Here is a 25,550-nt window from a genome sequence, read left to right on the forward strand (position 1 = left end):
AAAAGCCTAAACAGAAACCAATCACAAGAAAGTCTTTATAGTAACTTTATCAGCATAAACTTTCCCTTAGCTTAACCACACGAAACTATCTCAACATTCCAGGCACCTGCTTCGCGGTCACTTATCTCCATTCCAGTTTAGGCTGCTCGCAGGATGACAAGCTCCAGTTGGCTGAGCACTGGCCTTTAACCCTTGCTACCTTAAATCTCCTCACCTACATTCCTGACTATCCCAGGCCTCTGACAGAGGGCAAACTTGTTCTGCTTAATGTCAAATTGACTCAGACATCATGGATTCACTGACTACAACACTATGTGATTTGTGTTCCATTGAGGAAAGACTGAGAAGAGTAGCAAAAGAGAAGGTGTCATGGAACAGAGAGGGCCCCCCTGACAGTGAGGGAGTTAAGGAGGCTGACAGGCTCTTCCCTGGTAGGAAGGGGTTAAGAAAAGCTTGTGGACCCAGTTGGCCCTGCTCCACTACACTTGCAGCAAACCTGAGCTGTGGAGAGGGCAGATAAGAGGAGAGGACCTAGCCCATTTCAGGCCTGCCAAGGGAGAAGAACAGTGCTCTGGTCCTTTGGGAGAGAAGCCTGGGTGCAGACCTGAGATGATGTTTGCTTGCCTGCTGGATCAGCTCTCCAGGAAGGGATGAACAGATCCTGGGAAGGGAATCTGTGGAAGCCCAGACTGGCAGGGTCTCTCTGAAGGTTTGTGGGATGACCCTGGCTTTGAGTTATGTTTATTTTTGTTCCAGAGTACCTTTGAATTTCAATGCCCTGAAAGGGATAGAACAAAAGTGCTCTTTAGCTGCAGGGTCAAAGCCCCACTACCCTGACCTCGGAGGCAGATACTTGCTCTGCGTGTGGGGAGGGAGGGGGAGTTGTGCCCTGAAGACCATAAGGGGGACTGTCTTAGCAGTGGGGTTACACAAGGGCTAGATATTAAACTGAGACACACTTTAGAAATACCATAGATTAGGATTGACATATAGTGCAGAGAAAAAACCATCAGTGGTAAACAGAGAACAGAAAAAAAAGTGGAGTAGAGAGGGTGAAAGTGCAGCAATTTGAGAGAGTGAAAAAACAGAAGAACAAGACTCAAAAAGGAGCAAAAGACAGTGAAAAAATACATATACCATCACATTCACAGTAGATCATATCTTGAGATATAACTATGCTGGTTGAAAATAACCTACGTTTCAATGTTTTAATAGTCTTGCTTACAGGTTTCTTCCATTGTGTAAGAATGTGGTTTGTTTGTGTGATGGTGATATTTAGCATCTGAGTGGTAGCATTTGTTAGCTAATACATTTTACTTTTTTGTACTTTTTCCCCCGCAATCACGTACCAAACTGAAAGAACTGGAAATTCCACAGAGGCACAGTGCCGAGATAAAATATTACAAGTGAAATTATAACATGCAAAAAGAGGGTAAATTATGGCCAGATACATTCCTTCAGTGTCCTTGTAGTTCTTTGCTAATAAAAACAACAAAAAACCACAACTTCCCAGTACATTCTGTTAGTGTTTTATTAACTGGCTTCATATTTGGTGTCAAATCAAATTTAGGGCCTAATTGGCAACCACAGAAATCAAGATTTATAATGATATCTTGCCCTTTTCATCTATAGATCTCTAATAAATCACATCTGGGACTCCTTAAAATATGGATAAATCTAATGCTGTTTCACTCAAAGTAATTTACACTCTGAAAACTTTAAAATCTGAGTAGTTTGATCGTAATTAAAGCATCATCTCTCTTTTGCAGAAAAACATATTGCCACAGACGACTTAACTTTTTAGAATCTAAATTCAGTTTACATGAGATGCTAAATGAAATGTCTGAATTTAAAGAACTGAAGAGTAATCCCCATCGAGACTTCTATAACGTGAGAAAGGTAAGTATTAAAGGGTTTATTAGCATGCTACAGTCTTTGTGATGGAATTTTCAGCTGTCTTCCTTTAGTCTATATCATTTACTAAATCCTCTGTGTGCAATATAGATGGAATGAATAGGATGCTGTATAAATACCACATACACTAAACATTTAGATTACAGGTTAATATTCCAATATAGTTTAGCTTTTTAAAAAACAAAACAAAAAAAACCAAACACACACATTTTGTTTATAAATTTAACCTTCATTGATGGTCCATTGCAGCCTCAGCTCAGAAACCTTCTTGCCTTAGGGAAGTGACACACTCAAAACTCTGAAGGCCAAACTCTGGGCTCAGTCCTCAACTTCACTGAGATTCCACTTGGTACAGTGAGTTCTATGCCACCTTTCCACTGTCCTGATCCTGGGCTAACCAGAAGCTGAAACAGCTCTTGGTGTAACTTAGGGCAGCTAATAATCTGATGGAGTCATGTGCACTTTGCCCCGGTCCCTCCTGCTCATGGCACATTTCCTCCACAGTACTCTCTGCCCCTAACATAGCCCTGTGTGGGCAGGATTGGTTCAATGCCCTAGCCCAGCTGGCTTTTCCCTCCGGAGAATTCCCCTGTGTCAGAGGGAATCCTTGGCTGCTCCTTTAGGACACCTTCCCAGCTGCTTGACACAACCTCAGGAGCGCAAAGCAGCCAGAACTGGGGCCAAGGATTGTGCCCTGTGTCCTCAGATGTGCATATTGATCTCATGGATTTTAATGGGAGTCTTGTCATAATGTGACCTGGAGGGTATTATCTAATAAATTAAACAGAAGCTATATGGGCACATCCATGTACAGGATTTGGCCATAAAAATACTGCAAGAGGTTACTTCAGTGCAGCTACTGAATATACACTTAAACTGAAAGATAGTAAAAACAGGTTTCATTGTCGTACTAGCTAACGATACTTGTTATCTTTTTGCTGTGGTTTCCTAAATGCTGTGAGATCTGTTCACTGGTCTAACTCCATGTTAAGTCACTAGGAGTTAGGTTCATAACAGTTTAGCTTAGCATTTTCCCCCAGGTCCTACTTTGGTTCTGCCATAAGACATGAATGGATTATAGATAATCTGAAAAATTCTAACAGTTTAGGAACAAATTTAATGCTTGGAATAAACTGAATTTATCTGTTTGGAACAGACCATTTCACCAATCCCTCCCTTTGCAAGTCCAGATCTAGTTCTTATCTTCTCGGCTGACAGATTGCACACACCCCATTACTGTGTAGGACTGCTAATGGCAGAAGAAAATGAGCCAGCCTGGAAAAAAAAAGGAGATAGCAGTAACATTGCTCCAGTTTCATAATATGTTCATTTCATACTGTTCTACTGAAGTCCAAATGTGGCTAGCGTAGTCAAGGTGTACAAGAAAGGAAAGCATATTGAAATGCAGAGAGGTGGTTTGGGACTTACAGTTGAATTCACTTAAATGAATGACTGAGGAACTATGCCTCTAGCAAAGCGTATCTGCCACTTCATGTAATTAGGTGCATTTCAAAGATAAATGTGCTGTTCACAAGTACGTTTGAACAAGGGATCATCAGTAAACAGAAATAGGGATGATTTCTGTCCAAGGCGAGGAAATCCCCTCCTTTAAATTCAAAAAGATTGCCAGTTGTATTTTTAGACAGCCTAGATGTATTTATAGAGTCAACTGTTTACTGCCAAACAGTAAGAAAGTGTTACAGATCTGTGCTAAGCAATAGAGTATAATCTTTCAAGTTCAGTATATATGCTCAGGAGTCATCCTCAAATTTTATAAGTGGACTCTCCACTGCATTAGCCAAGTCATCAATGAAAATATTGACTAGTACCAAATACAGGACATACCTCTGCAAGACCCCACCTGATATATCCTTCCAGTTTGACAGTGAGCAATTGAAAGACCGTATTAAAAGAGCAATTGTCAACCAATTATGCACTCACCTTATAGAAGTTTCATCTAGACCACATTTCCCTAATTTGCCTGTGAGAATGTCATGTGGGACTAAAATCAAGATATCACATCTACAGCTTCCTCCCTATCCACTAGACTAGTAATGTTAATAGTCTCATATTTACTCATGTGAATAAATCCCAACCAAAGCAGCAAAACTCAGTAGGTGGAATTAAGGGTAAACAACATTGTAACTTGTGTTAATGAAGCTAGCCACAGCTGGCTTTTTCCCTTAGTAACAGAGGGAGCACTTCATTCCTCTTAAGTCTTCCAGTCCTGGGGTTACATAATGTAAGCAAGTCCAACCAAGTTGTTAATTATGAACAATATTGCTATTAGTTACCAATCTTAAAGAACGTCTTTTTCATTCTAAAGTTTGTATATCAACTTGATACTCCTGGAGGGAGACACGAATACTAGTGGGTAGGGAAAAAAGTATAGCTTTAACAATGTTAAACAAATCCTATTACGTGCTTTGCTAATGCACCTCAGACCTTACGTCCCAGAAGCCTAATATTCTAGCACTGGCCTCATTTAAGCTGAGATTTTTCCATTATGTGGATGATATTAAAACACCATTTGAATTTGAGACTCTAGGGGTGATTCTGCAACCTGCTGCAGCCCTCTGAAGGAAGACATAGGGAAGACAAAGCGAATGGTTATGGGAACTAGTAAAGGGATATGGAGACATTCATATCTAGATTGCTAGTTTGATTGTGTCAAAGGTTAGCAGCGACCAGAAGTTGGTGAGGTTTTTACAGCTCCCAGCTTATCTGTATACACATCACTAAAACTAAGACAGCCAACACCAGTACTACGTATTGCTCATCTGTGATTCCTCTTTTGGCCATCTCAGCAGAAAATCCAAGGACGGAGTTGATACAGAAACTGAAGCAGCCCATAGAAGTAGACTTTCCAAATTAGGGTTGGTGCACAGCAGTGGGTTTGGGGAGAAGGGGAGCTCGCACTGCTGCTTCTGCTTGAGTTCTTAAGTCTCCACAGCTGCCAGTTTCTTATTTAGCAGTTATAAGGCTGTAGCACAGTTAAGAGGGTTAATGGACTAAGCCATATAAACCAGGTTCTATTTAATTCTATAATCCCCTGTGGATTGCAATTCCCATATACTATGTTTTTTGAGCCTGGTGTGGCATTCTTCTGTTTATCTATTTACACTGCACATTTCCTGTTGTATTAGACAGTTGGTGAATATGGACCCAATCCTAAAAAGTGCTGGCCATCCTCATCTCTCATTGGCCTCAGTGGGAGTTGTGGATACTATCAGCTTGTGGGATCCTATCCTAAGGTCTGCTTTAGGTGAAGTTAATGTTAGATGTCCCATTGGCTTCACAGGAAGTAGTAGGAAGCTCTTACTAGGAAGGGTAGTAGTGTTTACAAGAGAAAGTGTATGTATCCAGAAAGCCAAGTAGTTTACAGCTGACGGTTTCACTGGCTTAAGTATTGGAAAGACATATCACCATCAATAGGCTGCTCAAGACACCTGTGACTATATTTATCAACTGTTCAGCGTCAACTTAACTCAGTGACAATGTTGTTTTTATATATATATATATATATATCTGTATAAACTTTGTCATGGGGTGCAGGCTCCAGCATAGTCCCATAGTATCATTGCACACCTGGCCCCCTCATGTTCTTTCACTCAGTTACCCAGACTAAACTGGTTTAAGACATGTACCCCTTGTGTGGGGTCTGGGATTTTTTCTTTAAAGTCTTTCTACCAAGTATAACTCACTGTGTTAGTTGCCCCACTCTGGGTCCATGTAGGAGTTGTGGTCAGTTCTCTCTCTCTCTTTCAAAACAGGAGTTCCCTGCTCTCTTCCTGGAAGAGGGTATACTTCAGTTAAACAGTCACTGTCTCTCCTTAAGGCAGCAACCCCAGCCCTCCTCAGAGAGCTGGGTAATTCAGGCAGACATTAACTCTCTCCTTAACCCAGGAGTCCTCAGCTCTCCTCCTTGGAGCAGGATTGTAATTTAGTCACTAGTAGGGCCTTAGCCAGCTTCTTCTTAGGTATCCCTTCCCTCCTGTTAGTCCTCAGGCTCAGAGGGCTTGTTTGACAGAAAAAGCCCTCTCCCACTGGTCTCTACCGCTATGAGGGAGGAGGCAACATTTATGCTGGTCCCCTTCGCCAGCTCATTCCCAGTTGGTTTGGTGAGAGGGGAATCTGCCTCATCCTCTCAGCAAGGCTCCTGGCTCCGGGCCCTTAAAGACACAGTGATGGGATTTCTACCCAAGCATCACTTATTCCCAGAGTTGCTTCCTCTGTCCTTATCTTCTACATCCTTGTGTGTACATATATCATACCTTTCAAAATCTTAAAGAGCAATATCACATGATGGGGTGGGCTGACCACTAGGCTCTACTACCTTTAAGGGGGCAGACTACCCCATCTCACACACTGCTTTTATTAATGACTTAGAAGGTTTTGCGACAGACTCAAGCCAAACAGTGTAGGAAAAAACTTATTAGGAAGAGAAACAGTTAATCCCTTCATTTGTAACTTTTTGAAAATTCAGGAGTGGGGAGAGTAGGCTGGAAATCAGTGGAAGATGGCAGGCTAGTGAGGGGGACTGGGTGTGTGGCGTGTCAGCTGAGTAACATGGTTTGCTGAGGCCAGGGTAAAGGTGGGAGGGAAGAGGAGCGATGGGAGGTGGAATGAGGGAAGTGGACATAGGAATTTAGGTGTGAGGGGAGCAGCAGGATGTGGTATGCGTGGGGACACATGGAGGATGAAGAGGATATACAACTGCAGCTATCCAGTCTGGTTGGTGGGAGGAGCTACTATTTTATTCTCCCTGCTCCACTGGCAGAGAGTTGTCAAAAGGGTTTGGAGGCAGTCCTGTGACAAGAGGAGGAGAGGTGGGCTATAGGGAAAACCGTCACTGCAAATTCAGTAGTCAGCTCTCTGAGAGGAAGGGCTGCAAGGCAATAGGAGTGCTGCAGTTCTTTGATCAGTGGCACACTGGAATTGAAAGGTTAAAGGAAACATTTGGGCTGGAAGTGGGTTTCGTTGGTTGAGACCTTTTAGTTCACAGGAGGCATAGTCCATGTTCAAACAGAAGCTTCCATAAATCATTAGGGTTAGTGGTTTATTTGACTAAAGTAGTGAGATTAAGACGACCATGGGCTACATGCTCCTTCTCATGGAAGAAACTTTCCACTGGGCATATTTCAGTGTTTTCTGACTCTCTTCACCAAAAGGAAAAGGTTTAGGAGATATCAAAGGAGACATGAGACAAGGTCTGGAGACAGAGCAAATGACAAGAAACAGATCCCAAAAGGGTCAAATGGGAAAGGCTGGAAGACATATCAGAAGAAAAAGCCTCACTCTTATATTGGATCTCTCCCTCTCTCTGTTGTCTGTATGTGATGTAATTAAGGTAGAATGTAAAAGGTCTTTGGGGCAGGGACTTGTTAGATCTCTCTATAGAACCCTTAGCACACTTTGGGCACTGTATCAAGAAGTCAAAAAAATTTTTTGTATACATACACAGACCACTATTTGAGTGAAAATGGGCTCCCGTTTTTGACCAAAAATGCTTTTCATAATGGAAAAGTAATGTATACAGTTACATTTTCATAGGCTTATGTTAAAAATAGCCATTTGAAGAAATTTTAAATAAAGACAAATTTGTGGAGGGGGGGAGGGATGGGTTGATCACACAGCACTACAAAACAATTTTTTATGCTGCATTCAAAGACAAACTCTTGCACAACTCCAGTCAAAATCATATAGGATGACACAGATACATACTCAGGTTTCTATTTTTAGCTGGTTTATCCAAGTTGATTTTCATCTTCAGAGTTTGAATGGTGAGTGTGCATAAATGTGTGCTAATAAGTTATGCAGTACAGCATACAGATCACTTTTCTAAGTACATTCCAGAAGCTCAGTACCGCGTTATACTCGTCAAATAATTTTTGTTGTTGTCAGTTTGCCACACTCATGGAGGTAAAAATTTATTGGGTATATTTCAGGGAGGTAGCCAGAGAATCTGGAGTACTCTGGCAGAAAGAGTGACAGAGGTGCCAGGAAAGATATCACACCACTGGGTAATTAATACATTTAGAAAATGAGTGGAGTCATGTTTCCTTGGGAATAAGCTTCCTGATCTTAGCTCAGATATGGTGGAATCTGTGGCAGAGTAATGAGAACGCTTTAGAGATATTACATGATCCTCTTGAATCACCCCTGTATTGTTGAGAGCGGAAAAGAAATTGTTTCATGAGTAGAGTGACTTTAAAGAAGCTGCAGTTGCTGATCGGTCCCTTGATCTTTGACAGCAAGTAAATAAGCTTCCAATCTTTTCCTTCAAAGGTGTGTTCATTTTGGGTTGAAAAGGAGGGAATGGTGGTCTACAAGGTTTATGAATTACAAGAGGTGGAGTCTCCTCTGGTTCTACAGCATCTGGGAGTTGCATTCTACTCAGGTTTACTAAAGCTTGGATTTTATGTTTAATAACTGTTTTCCCTAGAAGTTAGGTCACATACTGTATCTATTAACTGTACCTGAGGCGCTCAGCGAATCAGCCAAACCAACTAGTCTCTAGTATTTCATTGGTCAGGAGACTGTTGACAGTGAACATGATGCCTATGTCTAGAATCAAAATCTTTCAACACCCTGAGCATCTGTAAGGGCTAGTCTACACTATGACCTTGTGTCCCTGAGAGAAATAGCTATGCTGACCTGACTCTTGATGTAGGCAGTGCTTCCCACAGAAAGAGCAGCAAAGGTTGAGACTGTGTAGACCTTGCCTGCTGATTGTAGGTCCCTGGGCTCGAACCTGAAGTAGCAGGTGGGAAGTGGCATAGGATCGTTAGAGATACGAGGCAGATAGCTGGTCCAGAGGGACTTTGATACCCCAGAAGCAGGATGGAGGGGGCGACTATATAGCAGCCTAGCTGGAGGGCTGAATCACAGAGAATCCTGGAGAGCAAGAGGGCCTGCAGGGCAAGTGAGCAACAGAAGGGGACACTATACAGCATGATAGCTGTTCCCCAGACCTAGCCCCAAGGGGATGCCCTAGGGATGAGTGAACCGCAGCAGGGCTCCCATTACAATACATCTCTTCTGCAAGCCTTCCAGCATGAGCCATGGTGCACACATACATACACCAGTCTGGCCTGCCCACAGGCAGTCTGCACGTACAGATGTTGTATTTGCATAAACAAACAATCAGCTTGTGCATGGAGATGGGGGGGGGGTGTTCGTGTGCAAATGGATGTGCCAGAAAATAATAGGGCAATTAAAGAAGCTGGATGGCAGTTGGCCTTAAGTGTGCCATGTACTGATCACTATTCAACTAGGTGGTTACTTCATGTGAGTACCTGAGGTGATGCAACATACAGCAGAAAGTTAGTTCTATTCAGAGAGGTCTAGAATACACAGCTAAATGCACAAACACACAGCACTGTATTAAAGCAGTAAAAATAGCTTTGTTACTTACATCATTATGCCTGTCAGAGTATATGCATAGACACTACACAGCTCTACACTTAAAATGCTACAGTAGCTCAGCTGCTGAGCCACTATTGTGCTCCAGGGCAGACATTACCTATGCTGATGGAAGAGGTAGCAGCTAGGTATGTTTATCTCCCACAGGCTTTCATTCCCACAATACCTCTGGGTAAACCTCTTCTATCGCAGACAGGATCCCATAGCTTTTGCTCCTCCTTGGATTTCTTCCTACTCACCTCCCTGTGCCTAGAGGACAACTGGATTCTCTCTCTACAACCCCCTTCTGCACTTCCTCTCATGGCTTTATAAAAGCCCAGCCTGCTCCTGACCAGCTGGGCTTCATCTTCAATTAGTGCTTATCAGCCAAGCCTGACTCTCCCCCCAGCTGCAGCCTGTAGGGTTAATTGACCCCTTCCACACCACCTTCACCCCAGCTGGGCTGGTGTGGGATTGACACCTCCTCACAAGCCACCAGGGGAAATTTGGATTGAATCAACCAGAATTTCTCATGCAGGTTCACACCAAGTGCAACTCTGGAACAGCAACTCTGCCACTTTGTTAATGAGGTGCAGCTCTGCTGGTGGGTTCAATAGAGCTCCGAGCCCACTACTACTGCACCTCTTTGAAGTACTTATATCAGCACTAGCATCACTTGCTCTTTCAGAGGAGACTGTAGCCAATTCCTGTCCACGGATACAAGGGGAGAAGTTACCTTAGCAGTCTGCTCAAACATGTCAGTGATTCATAAATGGATCCAACAACATGGTGGTATATAAACTACAAAATGGGTCTTCTTCAAAAGGTGAAGCCATTTTCTTAATGTCAGTTACGGGTCAAATCCTATCTCATACCAAGATCTGCTGAGACTGTGAAGATCCTTGACAACAGTAGAACTGTCATTCCACTGCATGGAAGGAAGAGATCGCACAAGTGAAGCACACAACAGAGTCTGGGATGGTGCAGGAGCAGAACAGATGAGGAAAGAGGACATGTGCAACTACACAGATCCAGCAGCTATTCTACACACCACAGTGAAGGATTACAGTACTGTACTGGCTGCAGTATGCTGGAGACTGCACAGAATGCCTGTGGAGCAGCAATGCTCCCACTTTGCGGCGTGAGGGGAAGGATTATGTTTAGTCCTGGAAAGAGATCATCTATGTACAACCCTCTTACTTAACTTCTTCTCCATTGGGGATGCAGGGCAGGATGTTGTCCTAAGAGTTCCAGGTTTTTTATTAGCTCTCTTTAGTTTAATCTATCAATGGTTTTTATGTTCTAGTTTAAAACTGTGGAAAAACAGAATATCCTTAAAAAAAAACACTCACTGAGCACTATGTAAATTTAATGTAACCCTTCCCCCCTCTCCCTCGCCCCTTGGGACCCAGGAGCTGAAATATTTTGAGGGATGTAATATCCCATGCCATCTGATTCCTAAAGAGAAATATTGTGTAACATTTTTATAATTCTGTATGACACAGAGGTACTTGGATAGACAAAGGCCATGTACTGTCTGCTAAACAAGAGTAATTGTTTTTTATTTCAGGTTGATACTCATATCCATGCTGCTGCCTGCATGAATCAGAAACATTTGCTGAAGTTTATTAAGCGCACTTACAAAACAGAGTCAAATCGGATTGTTGCAGAGAAAGAAGGCAAGAAGATGACTTTAAAACAAGTGTTTGAGAGCCTTCACATGGATCCTTATGACCTCACTGTAGACTCTTTAGATGTCCATGCTGTAAGTCTATTCCCTCAACAAATAAAATAGAGAATAACCAGCTCTCTGTTAGTGCAAACTGCTTGGGGAGAAGGGAAGGGAAAGAGTTTTTTGCTGCATCTGTTGAATGATATTTAAAAAAATAGATACCCAAAAAAACAGTGCTTAAATTATTTGTCAGTATGTTGTAAACAAGGATTTTCGTAGGCTGTTTCTTTCCTAACAGTTTTGTGGTTAGAAAACAATCTTAGTAGAAAACGGTTAGGTAGTTCTTAACCACTGCTATCTGGATACCTCTACTGAGATGTTTTTTTCCTCCAGGGTCGCCAAACATTTCATCGGTTTGATAAATTTAACTCCAAGTACAATCCAGTTGGTGCCAGTGAGCTAAGGGACTTGTACCTGAAAACTGAGAACTACCTTGGTGGTGAATACTTTGCTCGTATGGTCAAGGTAAATAAGACTTGTACCAGGGATATCCTATCAGAAAAATTCTGGAAGGGAGAGAGGAAGTTGTGTAAGCATATAGAAATGGTGATTACATATCCTGCAACGTGAGTGTGTGTGTGTGTGTGTGTGTGTGTGAGAGTGAGAGAGAGAGAGAGAACGACATAAGGGAGCATATATGCCTATGAAGAGTTGTGGGGATGAGGATTGCCTACCTTGCCCCATAGTAAGTGATGCCCCTTATTTGTATCTCTCTAGCTGTACTGGCACAGTATCTTGTAGAAGTAATTTACAGTATGTACAATGGTTTGGAGATTCCCAAAGGCTTCAGGCTGCTGTACCAAGTTACCAGACTGAGACCTCTGCTGAGCCAATCACTGCCTGCTGTTTCCTGTATAATTGTACATGCTCCGACTTGCAGGGGAGCCTGGGCTGTTCCAAGCCTCCTCAGTCTTGTGCAGTTACAAATTAATGGGAAGCAACCAGTGGTAGAACATTGTGGCCCAGAACATGATAGGGAGCCCTCAGCACTAGAAATTAAAGACTGGGGAGCTAGGAATGGTATACATACACAATTGCTGCAAACGTACTCTTGCAACAAAATAGTGTGGAGGAGAGGCCTCCTGCATATGCATTACTCAGTTTCCTTCCACACCTACACAGTTGTTCGACTACAACTAATGGCATAACTTTTTTAGGAGGCAATTGACATACAGATTCTGGGCCTGATTCTCCACTGTCCTGTACACTGTGTAGTCATTTACAACAGTGTAAAGGTAGTGCAAAATGCTATCATTCTGATTACATGTAGTATATAGTGGTGTAAGTGACTCCACAAGGCACAGGGTAGGCCCTCTGAAGCCAAAGGTTGCATTTAATTCCATGCTGTTTTAAAGATTTCAAAGTTAGCCACTAAATGACAGCCCTTCCTGGATTCTAAATGGGATAGTTTAGCAGGAATGACAAAAGATTCCTTTTATGTTTAACAGTTGCCAGACTCTGTTCAGCTGCATTCCATTGTAAAGCAGGTCTGAGGGAAAAAAAGTGTGGTAGACAAAAACACTAAATGTGCATGATACGTTGTGTCCTTACATAAGCAAACATTAATGAGTTGTTCTCCAATAGGAAGTAGCTCGTGAACTAGAAGAAAATAAATACCAGTATATGGAACCTCGGTTATCCATTTATGGGCGGTCTCCAGATGAATGGCAGAATTTGGCAACATGGTTCATTGAACACAAGGTTTATTCACCCAACATACGCTGGGTGATTCAGGTTCCCAGAATTTAGTAAGTAAGCAGGAGTTATTGGTAATGAGAACAGATTAAAATCTTGCAAAAGGATACATTTTCTCCTCTAATATCCCCTTAGCTGCTTTACCAACTGTCCTGTACTTATTTTTATTTAAAAAAGAGTCTGAGAATTTTCCTGATGGCTAAGTGCATGGCTAACTCAATGCTGCAGGCTTCCTTTGTGGGACTAAAAGTTTATTCTGCTTCAAGCTTTTCAAAACTAGTGACTTCCTCCAAAAATATTTGTAAGCATTTAACTCAAATTACATTTTTTTTAATGTTGAAAAAAACATTTGTCAAAAGCAGGTCAAAATGTCACGTACAGTTTTGATTGCTGAAACAGTCAGAATCTGATTCCAGAAATGCTGCATAAGGAGGGGGAAATGCTTTCCAAACTTTTAGTGGCAGAGAGTTTTCTGCAAGATCATGACTAATCGATTCAATTAACATGGTACTTCAACTAAAACTATAAATTACAAAATTAAATCAGTATCAGTTTTCAGCATCCTTAGGGACTACTATACTAAATGATGTATGCTGTAACTAATGAGTTCTGCCATGGATATTTGTCATAGTAGATGGTGGCTGAAGTGCATGTTTTGAATTTAGACAGCTGGAAAAATAATATGAGGAGTTGTCAGCATAGCACAGCTACCCCTGGGCCTATTGCTCATTGGGGAGAGAGTTCTTCTCCTTTAACTTTCCTGCACAACATTCTAAATCAGGGGATGACCATTGCATTAGTCATGCAAACTGGGACTATCAAAAGAGAAACTTCAGTATTGCAAAGAGACAGAGCGTTTTACTTTTCTTTGCAATAGCTTCATTTGGAAAACTGAATCACACAATTACCTCTCCTTTCCACTTTCAGTGCCTGGATTCCTTTAAGGAAATGGGTTACTTGCTCTCACAATTGAGACATTTCTCAGGATTGATACATGGCAGTAACATTTTTTATTTTTATTATTATTAAAACAACAAGGAGTCTGGTGGCACCTTAAAGACTAACAGATTTATTTGGGCATAAGCTTTTTTGGGTAAAAAGCCCACTTCTTCAGATGCATGGAGTGAAAATTACAGATGCAGGCATAAATATACTGACACATGAAGAGAAGGGAGTTTGGTTCACAGCTTGTAAGGTAACTCCCTTCTCTTCATGTGTCAGTATATTTATGCCTGCATCTGTAATTTTCACTCCATGCATCTGAAGAAGTGGGCTTTTTACCCAAAAAAGCTTATGCCCAAATAAATCTGTTAGTCTTTAAGGTGCCACCAGACTCCTCATTGTTTTTGTGGATACAGACTAACATGGCTACCCCTCTGATATTTATTATTATTATTATTGACACGTGTATTTATTATTTCTAATGCAGTAGCATCTAGGACCCCATTGTGTTAGGTGCTGTACAGACACACAACAAAGAAGGAAAAAAAGACAGCCCTGGTCCACTGTTCCCTCTAAGCTGTGCGCGTGTGCGTGCGCACACAGATCCTAAACCCCGTGCACACGGCAAAACACCACACGCACAAAAATTTGCACAGAAGAAATTTTTTGCGCACACAGCCTGTCAAAAACTAGAGGGAACATTACCCTGGTCCCAAAATATATATTTGTGTAGCACCAACCATGTGATAAATGCTTTGGAGATCTGAATCTGACCCTAAAATGTTTTCTGAGTATGTCAGGGAGGAAAAAAGTTGGCTGACTAATGAAAAGTAGTTACAATTGTATATCTGCTTCTTTCAGTGACATATTTAGGTCAAAAAATCTTCTGGCTAGTTTTGGGAAAATGTTAGAGAACATCTTCTTACCTCTGTTTGAGGCAACCGTCAATCCCACAGATCACAGGGAGCTGCACCTCTTCCTCAAATATGTAAGTATGTATGGCTTTTCTGTGTCTTACTCGAAATGGATCCTCTCTTCACAATTAGATTTTTAGTTTCTGTATCAGGGGAGATTGTGAAAGCCACAGACATTATTATTAAAAACCCTCCTGTGAAGGCTGTTAATGTTTTTTAAACACTCATATGCCTGGGTAAGAACATATTGACAAGCAACCACCATTTATTTAACCTGGAAGCAGCACAGGGCTCCTTCCAATAGTCCTACCTGTAGAAGAGAGTAGCGAATCTACATTCATGCTAGTGCAGAGAACAAGAACAAGCTCTGGTAAGCACCGCAAAAGCCCCTTTTGCTGGCTCCCTACAGAATTAAAAGTTCTTTGGGGGGGAGGGGGGGGGGGACTCACTTCCTTAAACAATAAAGACCTCCATAGTGGTCCATCAAAAAATCAAAGAAAAATACTAATTGTGCTTGTTAATATGTCCATATCACCTCATGCTCTTAATTTGTCCAGCTAGTTGCCTTCATGTTGAGAAAGGACTACTAAATCGATGATTCAGCTTTAATAAAATACGCGCAAAATGTTAATACCAATTTGGATTATGTAAAGCTGTATAATTACATTAGTTTAATTTTGAAAGCTGCAGCTGATCAATTCCAAAATTTCCAGCAAATGTTCTAGCCATGGAGTAGAATTGCTGCTTCAGTTGTTATGACACACAGCACAGAAGAACTGCCTTCTGCATCCTGTGCATCTTGGAACAATGCTCTAGAATAGCAGAGTTGCTGGATTGCTGACTGAAGGAGGGCAAGTACTTACAGGTGGAGGTGGCTATTTTAATATTCTAATAAAACTAGAGTTGATAGTTCTGAAACTTGCTTATCAAAAAAAAAAAAAGTTCCTATGAATCCCTTTTCATAGGTGACTGGCTTTGACAGTGTTGATGATGAGTCTAAACATACCGACCACATGTTCTCTAACAGAAGTCCTAACCCTGACATCTGGACCAGTGAAAAGAATCCTCCATATAGTTATTATTTGTATTACATGTACGCCAACATCATGGTGCTCAACAACCTTAGAAAGTAAGTAGTAATTTTCCTCCATACCATTCTATGTTTACCTTTGGTGGAAAGATGGGGTAGAGAAGATTAAAATAATAGTCTTGGACACAGTCTAAATTTTATGCCCAGTTTTGATTTTGTTATTTTAAAACTAAGAACATTTTTAGGTCCAGTTTTGAAGTCCAAATAAAATATTTAGGATTGTGTCTGGGATTGTTAGGTGACAGATAAATACTATAACTTAAATTATGGCACTCACACTTACCTCTGCCAACAAAAAATGTAAGTATTTGTTTCAACTGAAAAATCTATATTTAAAAACACAGTTGGCTCTCTGTGGCTCACCTTGCCTTTATTCCGGGTGTATTTCTGAGTTTAGGGTGCTCCAGACAGCTTCTCTGTGGAGCAGTACCATAAGTTTGTCAGTATTTTTCTTGTTCTGTAGTATGGTTCTCTGTGTATTTTCCACTCTACCTGTATTGTAAATTATTACCACCAAGTATTTCAGAGATACTGTATTGTATTAAAATAAAAACATTGAAATTTTGACTAAACAGCCCTTTATCAAAGATACAGGAAACCCTAATTGTTGATTAATATGTAGCCAATTGATTAAATATTCTGAATGAACCACAAGTGTAGTAAAAGGACCAACTAACCAAATTCGTGTACTTTGAGGATACACCTCCAAAACTAGCTCTATATGTATTGTGGCTGCTTAACAGTTAATAAACACTTTATACATGACCAAAGATCCCACCCTCCAGTTCCTTAACTTGTTCTGTACCGTTCCTTATCTCAGTTTTGGATACCATAGAGGTGCATCCCAACCAATGCTAGGACACACCATTCATGTATTTTGGCTTTGACAGATTTCCTGTTTTCTAATTCCATAGCTGACTTCAGCATTGCAGAGTGTTGTGGAATACATGACGTGGGTGAACAGGATTGTGGGAAGAGCGTAATCCATTCAGTTAACAGCTTCTTAACATCCATTTACACACAGTATATTACACTGTGTGCATACTTATTAGTGTAGTGTATGTTACATTTAACATGTATGTGTTGGCTAACGGTCCCCCCATAGGGCACACTGAAGTCAGGGGGGCTCCTTTGTCAAATTGATACATGAAGCAGAGGTAAGAGCATTTATGTAAGCTTTATACTGTTTTAGCAAACTGCTAAGTTGCAATGTATAATATAGTTAAAACTATTACTCCTGAAACTGGAATAGCATTAGTATAGTGTGACACATTGTTATGCACAGGAAGAGTAAGACAGAATTTTGGAGTAGTAACATTACTAGTAAGGTTTTTATATATAATTTTTATAGCTGGTTACTAAACAGTAGTGTCCCTCCATATTGTAGGTCTGCTAATTGTCACCATTTGGTAAACTTGAGAGGGCAGGAGACAGGAATGGTTAGCTTTTGTCTCATTGTACTGATTCAAACTGTTGTGGGCACACACAGTACTCACGATGTCAAAAACACCATGTTTACATATATATTGATATCCCTTAATGGAACAACAAGCCGTATGTGGTACCCTCCAGGTTTGTGCTGCTGAGTGATACACCAGTAGCTGAGGAAAATCTAGGCATTTCTTGAGGTTTTCTTCCAGATAAATTGGCTACTGTCTGTACAGAAGGTTATCAAGTATTGCAGTGTCAGGATCCAATATTGGTAAAGATACCATAGAAGAAATATACACTAAACACAATTGTTCTTAACATATGCCTCAAATAGGATGCGGTGTCACTGACCCCAAATTACAAGTTGTGCTAAATGGAATTTCCCTATACAGTTTAATGCATTGCCAGTTTATAGTACCCTCTGTTATATACCGAGGACAATACCATTTTGTTCATCATTAATAAGATTAGGCAATTTCCCTTTGTTGATATTCCCTGAAGAACCGGTTATGGTAGTTAGTCCATAACTCCCATAAATGGTGCACATGGTCAGTTAATTTTTGTTTAAGTTTTGTACTTATGTTTGGTTAAACAGTTCAGTAATGTAATCTTGTCCAACTACTGGGTCTCATGAATCTTCCTGACAAGATGCTATTCTATTACTTTAAAAGTTATACAACAATGATACTTACTTTTACACAATAACCAAGTTCAGCTCAGGAAATTAAGTTGATTTTATGCTCATTAATGGACTCATTGTAGGAATGTAGGTGTGGAAGTGATCTTGATAGGTCATCTAGTCCAGAGCCCTGCACTGAGGCAGGGCTAAGTATTATCTAGACGATCCGTGACAGGTGTTTGTATAACCTGTTCTTAAAAACCTCCAACAGACAGATTTCACAACCTCCCTATGCAATTTGTTCCAGTGCTTAACAACTACCCTGACAGTTAGGAAGTTTTTCCTCATATCTAACCTAAGTCTTCCTTACTGCAACTTAAGCCTGTTTGTTTCTTGTCTTGTTTTCAGTGGTTAAAAGAGAACAATTTATAGAAGAGAAGGGCTATAACAACCTTTTACGTACTTGTAGACTGTTATGTCCTCTCACTCCTCCCAAAACTTAAAAAAATCTGATTTGTCTAGCTTTCCTTGTAGGTCTTGTTTTCTTGATCTTTAGTTATTTTTGTTGCTCTCCTCTGTGCTCTCTCCAGCCTGTCTACATCTTTCCCAAAGTGTGGTACACAGAACTGGACACAGTATGCCAGTTGAGGCCTTATCAGTGCCATGTAGAGTGGAAAAATTACTTCTTGTGTCTTGCTTACAGCACTCCTGCTAATACATCCCAAACTGATGTTCACTTCTTTGAAACATTGTTACATTGGTGACTCATTTAGTTTGTGATGCACTATAACCCTCTGCTCCTTTTCTGCAGTACTCCTTCCTAGGTAGTCATTTCCCATTTTGTATTTGTGCAACTGATTTATTCCTTCCTAAGTGTTGTGCTTTGCATTTGTCCTTATTTTACCTTATTTCAGACTGTTTCTCCAGTTTGTCAAGACCACTTCAAATTCTAATCCTGTCCTTCCAAGCACTTGAAACCCCTCCCAGCTTGGTATCGTCCGCAAACTTTATATATGTATTTTCTATGCCATTATCCAAATCATTTGTAAAGATATTGAATAGAACTAGACCCAGGACAGATCCATGTGGGATCCCACTTGATAGGCCCTTTCAGCTTGACTGTGAGCCATTGATAACTATTCAGAGTATGGTTTCCAACTAGTTGTCTATAGTAGGTTAGTCTAGGTCAGGGATTCTCAAACTTAATTGCATCGCGATTCCTTTCTGAGAATAAAAATTACTTCACGACCCCAGAAGGAGGGACCGAAGCCTGAGCCCACGCAAGTCCTACTGCCCTGGGTGAGGGGTTGGGGGGCAAAGCCTGAGCCCCACTGCTCCGGTCAGGAGACAGGCCAAAGTTGAAGATCAAGGGCTTCAGCCCCATGCAGGCCTGCTGCCCAAGTCCTGCTGCCAGGACTGAAGCCCTTGGGCTTTGGCTTCGGCCCTGGGTAGTGGGGCTCGGGCTTCAGCCCTGTACCCAAACAAGGCTAAGCCAGCCCTAGCGACCCCATTTAAAGGGAGTTGTGACCCACTTTGGGGTCCGACCCACACTTTGAGAACCGCTGGTCTAGGCTGTTTTTTCCTAATTTGTCTATGAGAAAGTCATGCGAGACAGTATCAAAAGGCTTACTAAAGTCAACATATATCACATCTACTTCTTCTCTCCTCTTCCTCCCCAGCCACCAGTCTTGTTCTCCTGTCAAAGGAGAATATTAGGTTGGTTTGACATGATTTGTTCTTGACAAAGGCATGTTGACTGTTACTTATCACTTTATTATCTTCTAGGTGCTTACAAATTGTTTGATTATTTGCTCCATTATCCCTGCAGCCTGCCGCTTCCCACAGCTCCCATTGGCCTGGAATAGTGAACTGCGCGGCCACTGGGAGCTGTGGGGGGGCCGTGCCTGTGGGCAATCAATGTCAGCAAAATGTCTCGAGGCCCGCAATCAGATTACCCTGATGAGCAACCTGTGGCCCGCAGGCCACAGGTTGCTCACCACTGATCTGAAGTATTGTTACTTGAAGTCTCACTAAAGAGTGTAGCCTCAACAAGATAATCTTCAGTTATTTATGTTAAAAAACAGATAGGGAAATTCAGTCTTAGTAATGAAATCTCACCACTTCTTATCCTATTAACCCTGGAATAAGGGAGAATCCTTTCCACATAGCTGGTCCAGATGTTGATCACACTGGGGATTCTGCAGCTTCTTTGCGAGTTCAGTCAACTTTTGGTCTTGTGACCCTGAATGAGGAGGGGAGAGGAGTTTGAGATCTGCTTAACACCTGTACTGGAAAAACTCTGGGGTCCCATACAGTGACCTCAGTTTTGTGTATCCTGATTTCAGGGCTCTTCAGAGGGGCCTCTGATTTCTATTGGTCAGTTGCCCTGTGGCTCTCAGCTGTCTCTATTTTTCTGATGCTTCCATTGATATACAGTAGATGGCATCAGTGTATAATAAATTTCTTTAATGCTTCCTTCAGTCAGATGGTTTAATTCATTTAATAGATTGTATTTCATCGTTTGTCCTGACTATTCATTGGGATCCCGCTCTTTAAGCAATTTCTCTTAATATTCCTAAATTATACCCTGGCTAGATATCTTTCAACATTCCTTTTTCCTTCTAGTGCCATACAGTTCTTACCACTTCTAGGGTGCAACCACCATTTTCAAAGAAATGAAACAAAATCCCTTACAATCTTTAAATATATAGAACATGAACCACACATTCTTTGGTTATATCTAGGGCTGTCAAATGATAAAAAACCTCAATTAATAGCAAGATTAAAAAATAGTTGTGATTAATTAGTTTTAATCGCACAGTTAAACAATAATAGAATACACATTTACATTTATTATAAATATTTCTGGATTTTTTTCTACATTTTCAAATATATTGATTTCAATTGCAACATAGAGTATAAAGTTTACAGTGCTCACTTTATACTATTTTTTACAAATATTTACACTGTTTAAAAACAAACAAATACTATTTTTCAGTTCACCTAATACAAGTACTGTCGTGCAACCTCTTTATTGTGAAAGTGCAATTTACAAATGTAGAATTTATTTATTTTTTTTACATAAGTGCACTCAAAAAGTAAAACTTTAGAGCCTGCAAGTCCTACTTCTTGTTCAGCCAATTGCTAAGACAAACATGTTTGTTTACATTTACAGGAGATAATACTGCCCGCTTCTTATTTACAATGTCACAAGAAAGTGGGAACAGGCATTCACATGGCACTGTTGTAATATAAAGTGAGTCCTGTACACTTATTCTGTGCTGTAATTGAAATCAATATATTTGAAAATGTAGAAAAATATCCAACACATTTATAATAAAATTAAATTGGTATTCTATTATTATTAGTGTGATTAAAACTACAATTAATCGCAACTATTTTTTAAATTGCTTGCATTAACTGCGATTAAGTGACAGCCCTAATTATATCGAATGCTTTTCACTTAACATCTTTCCAGGCTGCTTATAGGATTTGAGACGTTAGAGAAACCAGACAGATTATTCAGAGAGATGTGTTTCTGACTTATCAGGCGAACATTATCAATAGTTTCTAAGTTGGGGTGGAATATATAAGCTTGGACATTTGATCTCTGAAACTTTCAGGTTTTTGGGTCACCAGACAAGCTGTTCCTAACTGATTGAAACCTCCATTTTGTTTTTCCACTTCTTTGGTTCATGTCACACTGTCTGGAGTGGCTCACGACCATGAGTGCCAACCTCAGGGCAGACTGTCAAAAAGCACAACAGAAACCCCAAACTGGCTGTATGTTCTATAATTAGATTTTACCTTCACAATAACAAGTGTGAACTCCTAAAGCACTGTAACAGTTTTACCATGGAGTCACAGATAGTCCCCTTGGGCATGCCAGTTTATCTTTCCACCCAGGCAAGCTGGACTATGTGATAGATGGTTACTTTACACCAAAAATCACAACAATATTCAGATTATTCCCAGTCCCAAGGACCAATCACTTACCCCAGGTTGATTATACTCATATCTCCAAACCAAAGACAACACCTGTAGCTACTCCTGTAACAAACTAATGATCTATTAACTAAAAAAAAAAAAAAAAAAGTATTATTTACGAGGTTAAAACAGGAAACACAAAAATGAGTTAGTCTTTGGTTTAGAAAGGTAATATAAGCTTCTATATTAAGCAGCTCTGTATGTCCTTTAGGGCTGACCCATGCCAAGGAGCATGGGGATCTCTTGCTTATGTTTAGGAATCTTTGTCCCTCAGAGTCCAGACAGCATAAAGAGACCTAGTTTCTTCTTGTCAAGGATTTTTATCCTATTCTCCCCAGAGTCCAAACTGATGGAACAAATGTGGGTGTCTGACAAAAGTGGGGAGGGCAAACAACAACATATCCTTTTGATATCTTACAATGGCTCATTTGGTTTCAAAGGCCCTCTTGTCTGCAGGGCCAGCACTTTATTCTAAATTAACGTGTCTTCTCTTGTTTAGTGAGTTACACAATTATAGAGGTTTACAAAGCAAACACTCAATATAACTTTACACCATGGGATACAGATATTATAAGTAGAATTATTATGTGCAGCATCCTACAAGTATTCCATAAAGTCTAAACATTAAACACACATTCTTACAACGCTAATATCTGTTTTAACTATACTCACCCACAGGTAAGCCAACATGGTTTCCAGCTATGGGCCTTGGCATGAGCTGACACCTGGCAAGCCAGCATCACAGTTTCTATCTAGCATACGAGACAATTAGGTACTCCACACAGAAAGGGGACAGTTACACTTGTCTGTTGCCTGGCCGTGGTTCTCCTTAGCTAGACCAAGAGAGATGGAAGTCTCATCCATAAGTAAAATTATGGGAGTCTTTGGTTTGAGAAATTAACAGTAGTTGGAAAAATCTTTATCAAGCATAAGAGCTTTCCTTTCCTGGGAACTGTGTATTTTAGCTTTAGCTTCATTAATGCTCTCCTGGCAAGGTGTCTCATCTGTTGGGATAGGCCAATTGACTCTCATTGTCCTTAGCTCTGAGAAGAGGCTAAAGTTTGGAATGCTTATAAAGGTGATTTCCAGAAGATAACTAAAAGGGAAGAGACAGAAATTGTCAACACCAAATTTTGATGTATATGGACCTTAAGGTAGTCACTTAAACAGGCACAGAGAGGTTATCTACTGCACTGGTGTAATAATATTTCCCTAACTCACAGAAGTGATGTGAGATTTGTTTCATTATCATTTGTACAGTGCTTTGGGATCCTCCCATGGCAGATGCTATAAACAAAGCATTAGCATCATTTTAACTTATCTTCTTCCAAGCATTTCCTGAGTAACATTCAAAACAGTATTCCCCCTTCCCAACCCCAAACGTTTCTTTCTTTCAGTACACCATAAAATCAACAAAAACAATAAAAACTCTTAAATCTCCTTGAACTTATATCAGACATCTGGCTGCCTACTTGTTGGCTGTCTGTCTGCTACACACAGTCTTTCCTTCCACTATCAATTTAGAAATACTTCACTTAGTTCTCCTACATTCATCCATCTTGTTTTGCGTCTGGACTATTTCTTTTCAGAAAATAGTGTGTGTGTGTGTGTGGTCTCCTCTCCTCCCAATCTTTGGGGTTTATTATGGTTTAGAAGATGGTTACTAGGTATATTTCCCAACCTACTCTGAAACAAAATTAATATATGATGTAGATTCCAAAATAACCCTCTGACTGGGGTTTCCTTTTATTACAGTAATTACAATATTTAACAAAATTTGTAAAATTATTACAGTAATTAACAAAAATACAAGAAAGTTCAACTCTAGCTTGCCTGTAACTGAATGTTCCTTCCTCAAGACTGCTCAGTTGCCATCCTAGAACCACTCCCTCTAGGGAGCCACACTAAACTTCCTGGTATCTTGGCAACGGTAATGATCCACCTGCTTCAGTGAGTCAGCAGCACCCTGTTAACCCTGTCTCAACAGAATCAACACCTTTGAAGCAAACATTGGTACCCCATTGCAGAACTATTTCATATTTTTGAATAACCTGGTAGCATATGCAAAGTCAACAAAGATGAAATATACCCTCAAATGATTCTATGAGTATGACTTGTAATTAAGATTCCATCCCAGAACGTCTTTATACTCAGCCAATCCAAAAATGTACGTTTTTAATCCTTTTCACGTTTTGAGCATCTACAAAAATTAGCAGGTAATTTCAGTTTGTGCAGGGTTTGTTATGGTTTATAGAAGAAATGGTACCGGGTTAAGACACAAGTAATTGTAATTTAAGCATGTCAAGGTTCCTCCCCCAGTCTGAACGCTAGGGTACAGATGTGGGGACCTGCATGAAAACATCCTAAGCGTATCTTTACCAGCTTAGGTCAAAAATTCCCCAAGGTACAAACTGTTCCACCCTTTGTCCTTGGATTGGCCGCTACCACCACCAAACAAATACTGGTTACTGGGGAAGAGCTGTTTGGAAACGTCTTTCCCCCCAAATACTTCCCAAAACCTTGCACCCCACATCCTGGACAAGGTTTGGTAAAAAGCCTCACCAATTTGCATAGGTGACCACAGACCCAAACCCTTGGATCTGAGAACAATGAAAAAGCATTCAGTTTTCTTACAAGAAGACTTTTAATAGAAATAGGAGTAAATAGAAGTAAAGAAATCCCCTCTGTAAAATCAGGATGGTAGGTACCTTGCAGGGTAATTAGATTCAAAACACAGAGAATCCGTCTAGGCAAAACCTTAAGTTACAAAAAAGATACACAGACAGAAATAGTTATTCTATTCAGCATAATTCTTTTCTCAGCCATTTAAAGAAATCATAATCTAACGCATACCTAGCTAGATTACTTACTAAAAGTTCTAAGACTCCATTCCTGTTCTATCCCCGACAAAAGCAGCATACAGACAGACAGAGACCCTTTGTTTCTCTCCCTCCTCCCAGCTTTTGAAAGTATCTTGTCTCCTCATTGGTCATTTTGATCAGGTGCCAGCGAGGTTACCTTTTAGCTTCTTAACCCTTTACAGGTGAGAGGAGTTTTCCTCTGGCCAGGAGGGATTTTAAAGGGGTTTACCCCTTCCCTTTATATTTATGACAAAGCACATCTGAGTCTAATGAAGTAAAAAATTATTCTTAGATCTGTTTTCCCAAATTGATATGTATAGTTATTCTTGTGGATATTTTTCAATAGATATTAATGGGACTTACATGCAAAATGGGTGAAAAGACACCAGTTATCTTGGGGTAGGACTTATTTTTAATTTCTGCAGGGAAAGAGGCATGAGTACCTTCCTATTTCGCCCTCATTGTGGAGAAGCTGGGTCCATCACTCATCTGGTGTCAGCCTTTCTGACGTCTGACAACATTTCTCATGGATTACTCCTGAAGAAGGTATTGCTCTTGTTCATTTATCATAGTCTTAATTTATTGAAAAAACTCAAATACATCAGACTTATCAATTAATAAAAACACCTCTACATGACCCCTCACCCTCCTGAAGAATCTAGGCAAATATAGAAGATGAAATTCTGGCCACATTGAAGTAAATGGCAAAATTCCCACTGACGTCAATGGGGACCAGGCTTTCATCCATTAAGAAAATCTTTGTGAAAATAATTGGCCACCGGGTGGCAGATTTGTATCAAGTCAATAGTCATTCTGGTAAAAATACATCTGTCTTTATTAATGGGGATTTACTTAGGAAGACTGAAATAAGAATCCTTCCGTAGTTCACATGTAAATTCTTTGAATTAAAAATTAATCTCTTATGACTATTCTAAGATTAGGAAAAATTGCTTGCATCTCC

The 25,550-nt window shown here is 40.4% G+C and overlaps 1 protein-coding gene and 1 long non-coding RNA gene across 9 annotated transcripts in view; one reads left to right on the top strand and one right to left on the bottom strand.

Moving 5' to 3' along the window:
* The window catches only part of LOC122466117, a 33,473-nt gene extending 9,481 nt beyond the window's left edge, over nucleotides 1-23,992 (bottom strand). For 5 of the 7 annotated variants that reach the window (XR_006291393.1, XR_006291394.1, XR_006291391.1 and 2 more), the window contains exons 1-3: nucleotides 19,860-23,992; nucleotides 16,055-16,183; nucleotides 14,614-14,744 (exon numbers count right to left, since the gene is read on the bottom strand). This is a non-coding gene — a long non-coding RNA (uncharacterized LOC122466117). The remainder of the gene's footprint in view (nucleotides 1-14,613; nucleotides 14,745-16,054; nucleotides 16,184-19,859) is intronic. The other 2 variants (XR_006291396.1, XR_006291395.1) reach the window with 2 other exon arrangements.
* Nucleotides 1-25,550, top strand: part of AMPD3 (adenosine monophosphate deaminase 3) — a 48,356-nt gene that overhangs the window by 17,326 nt on the left and 5,480 nt on the right. For both annotated transcript variants that reach the window (XM_037899794.2, XM_037899796.2), the window contains exons 6-12: nucleotides 1,770-1,899; nucleotides 10,889-11,083; nucleotides 11,384-11,515; nucleotides 12,635-12,798; nucleotides 14,549-14,675; nucleotides 15,567-15,730; nucleotides 25,015-25,135. In XM_037899794.2, the coding sequence (XP_037755722.1) occupies nucleotides 1,770-1,899; nucleotides 10,889-11,083; nucleotides 11,384-11,515; nucleotides 12,635-12,798; nucleotides 14,549-14,675; nucleotides 15,567-15,730; nucleotides 25,015-25,135 (1,033 nt within the window). The remainder of the gene's footprint in view (nucleotides 1-1,769; nucleotides 1,900-10,888; nucleotides 11,084-11,383; nucleotides 11,516-12,634; nucleotides 12,799-14,548; nucleotides 14,676-15,566; nucleotides 15,731-25,014; nucleotides 25,136-25,550) is intronic.

Source organism: Chelonia mydas, chromosome 6 (genome assembly GCF_015237465.2).
Source record: "Chelonia mydas isolate rCheMyd1 chromosome 6, rCheMyd1.pri.v2, whole genome shotgun sequence".
Taxonomy (NCBI): Eukaryota; Metazoa; Chordata; order Testudines; family Cheloniidae; genus Chelonia; species Chelonia mydas.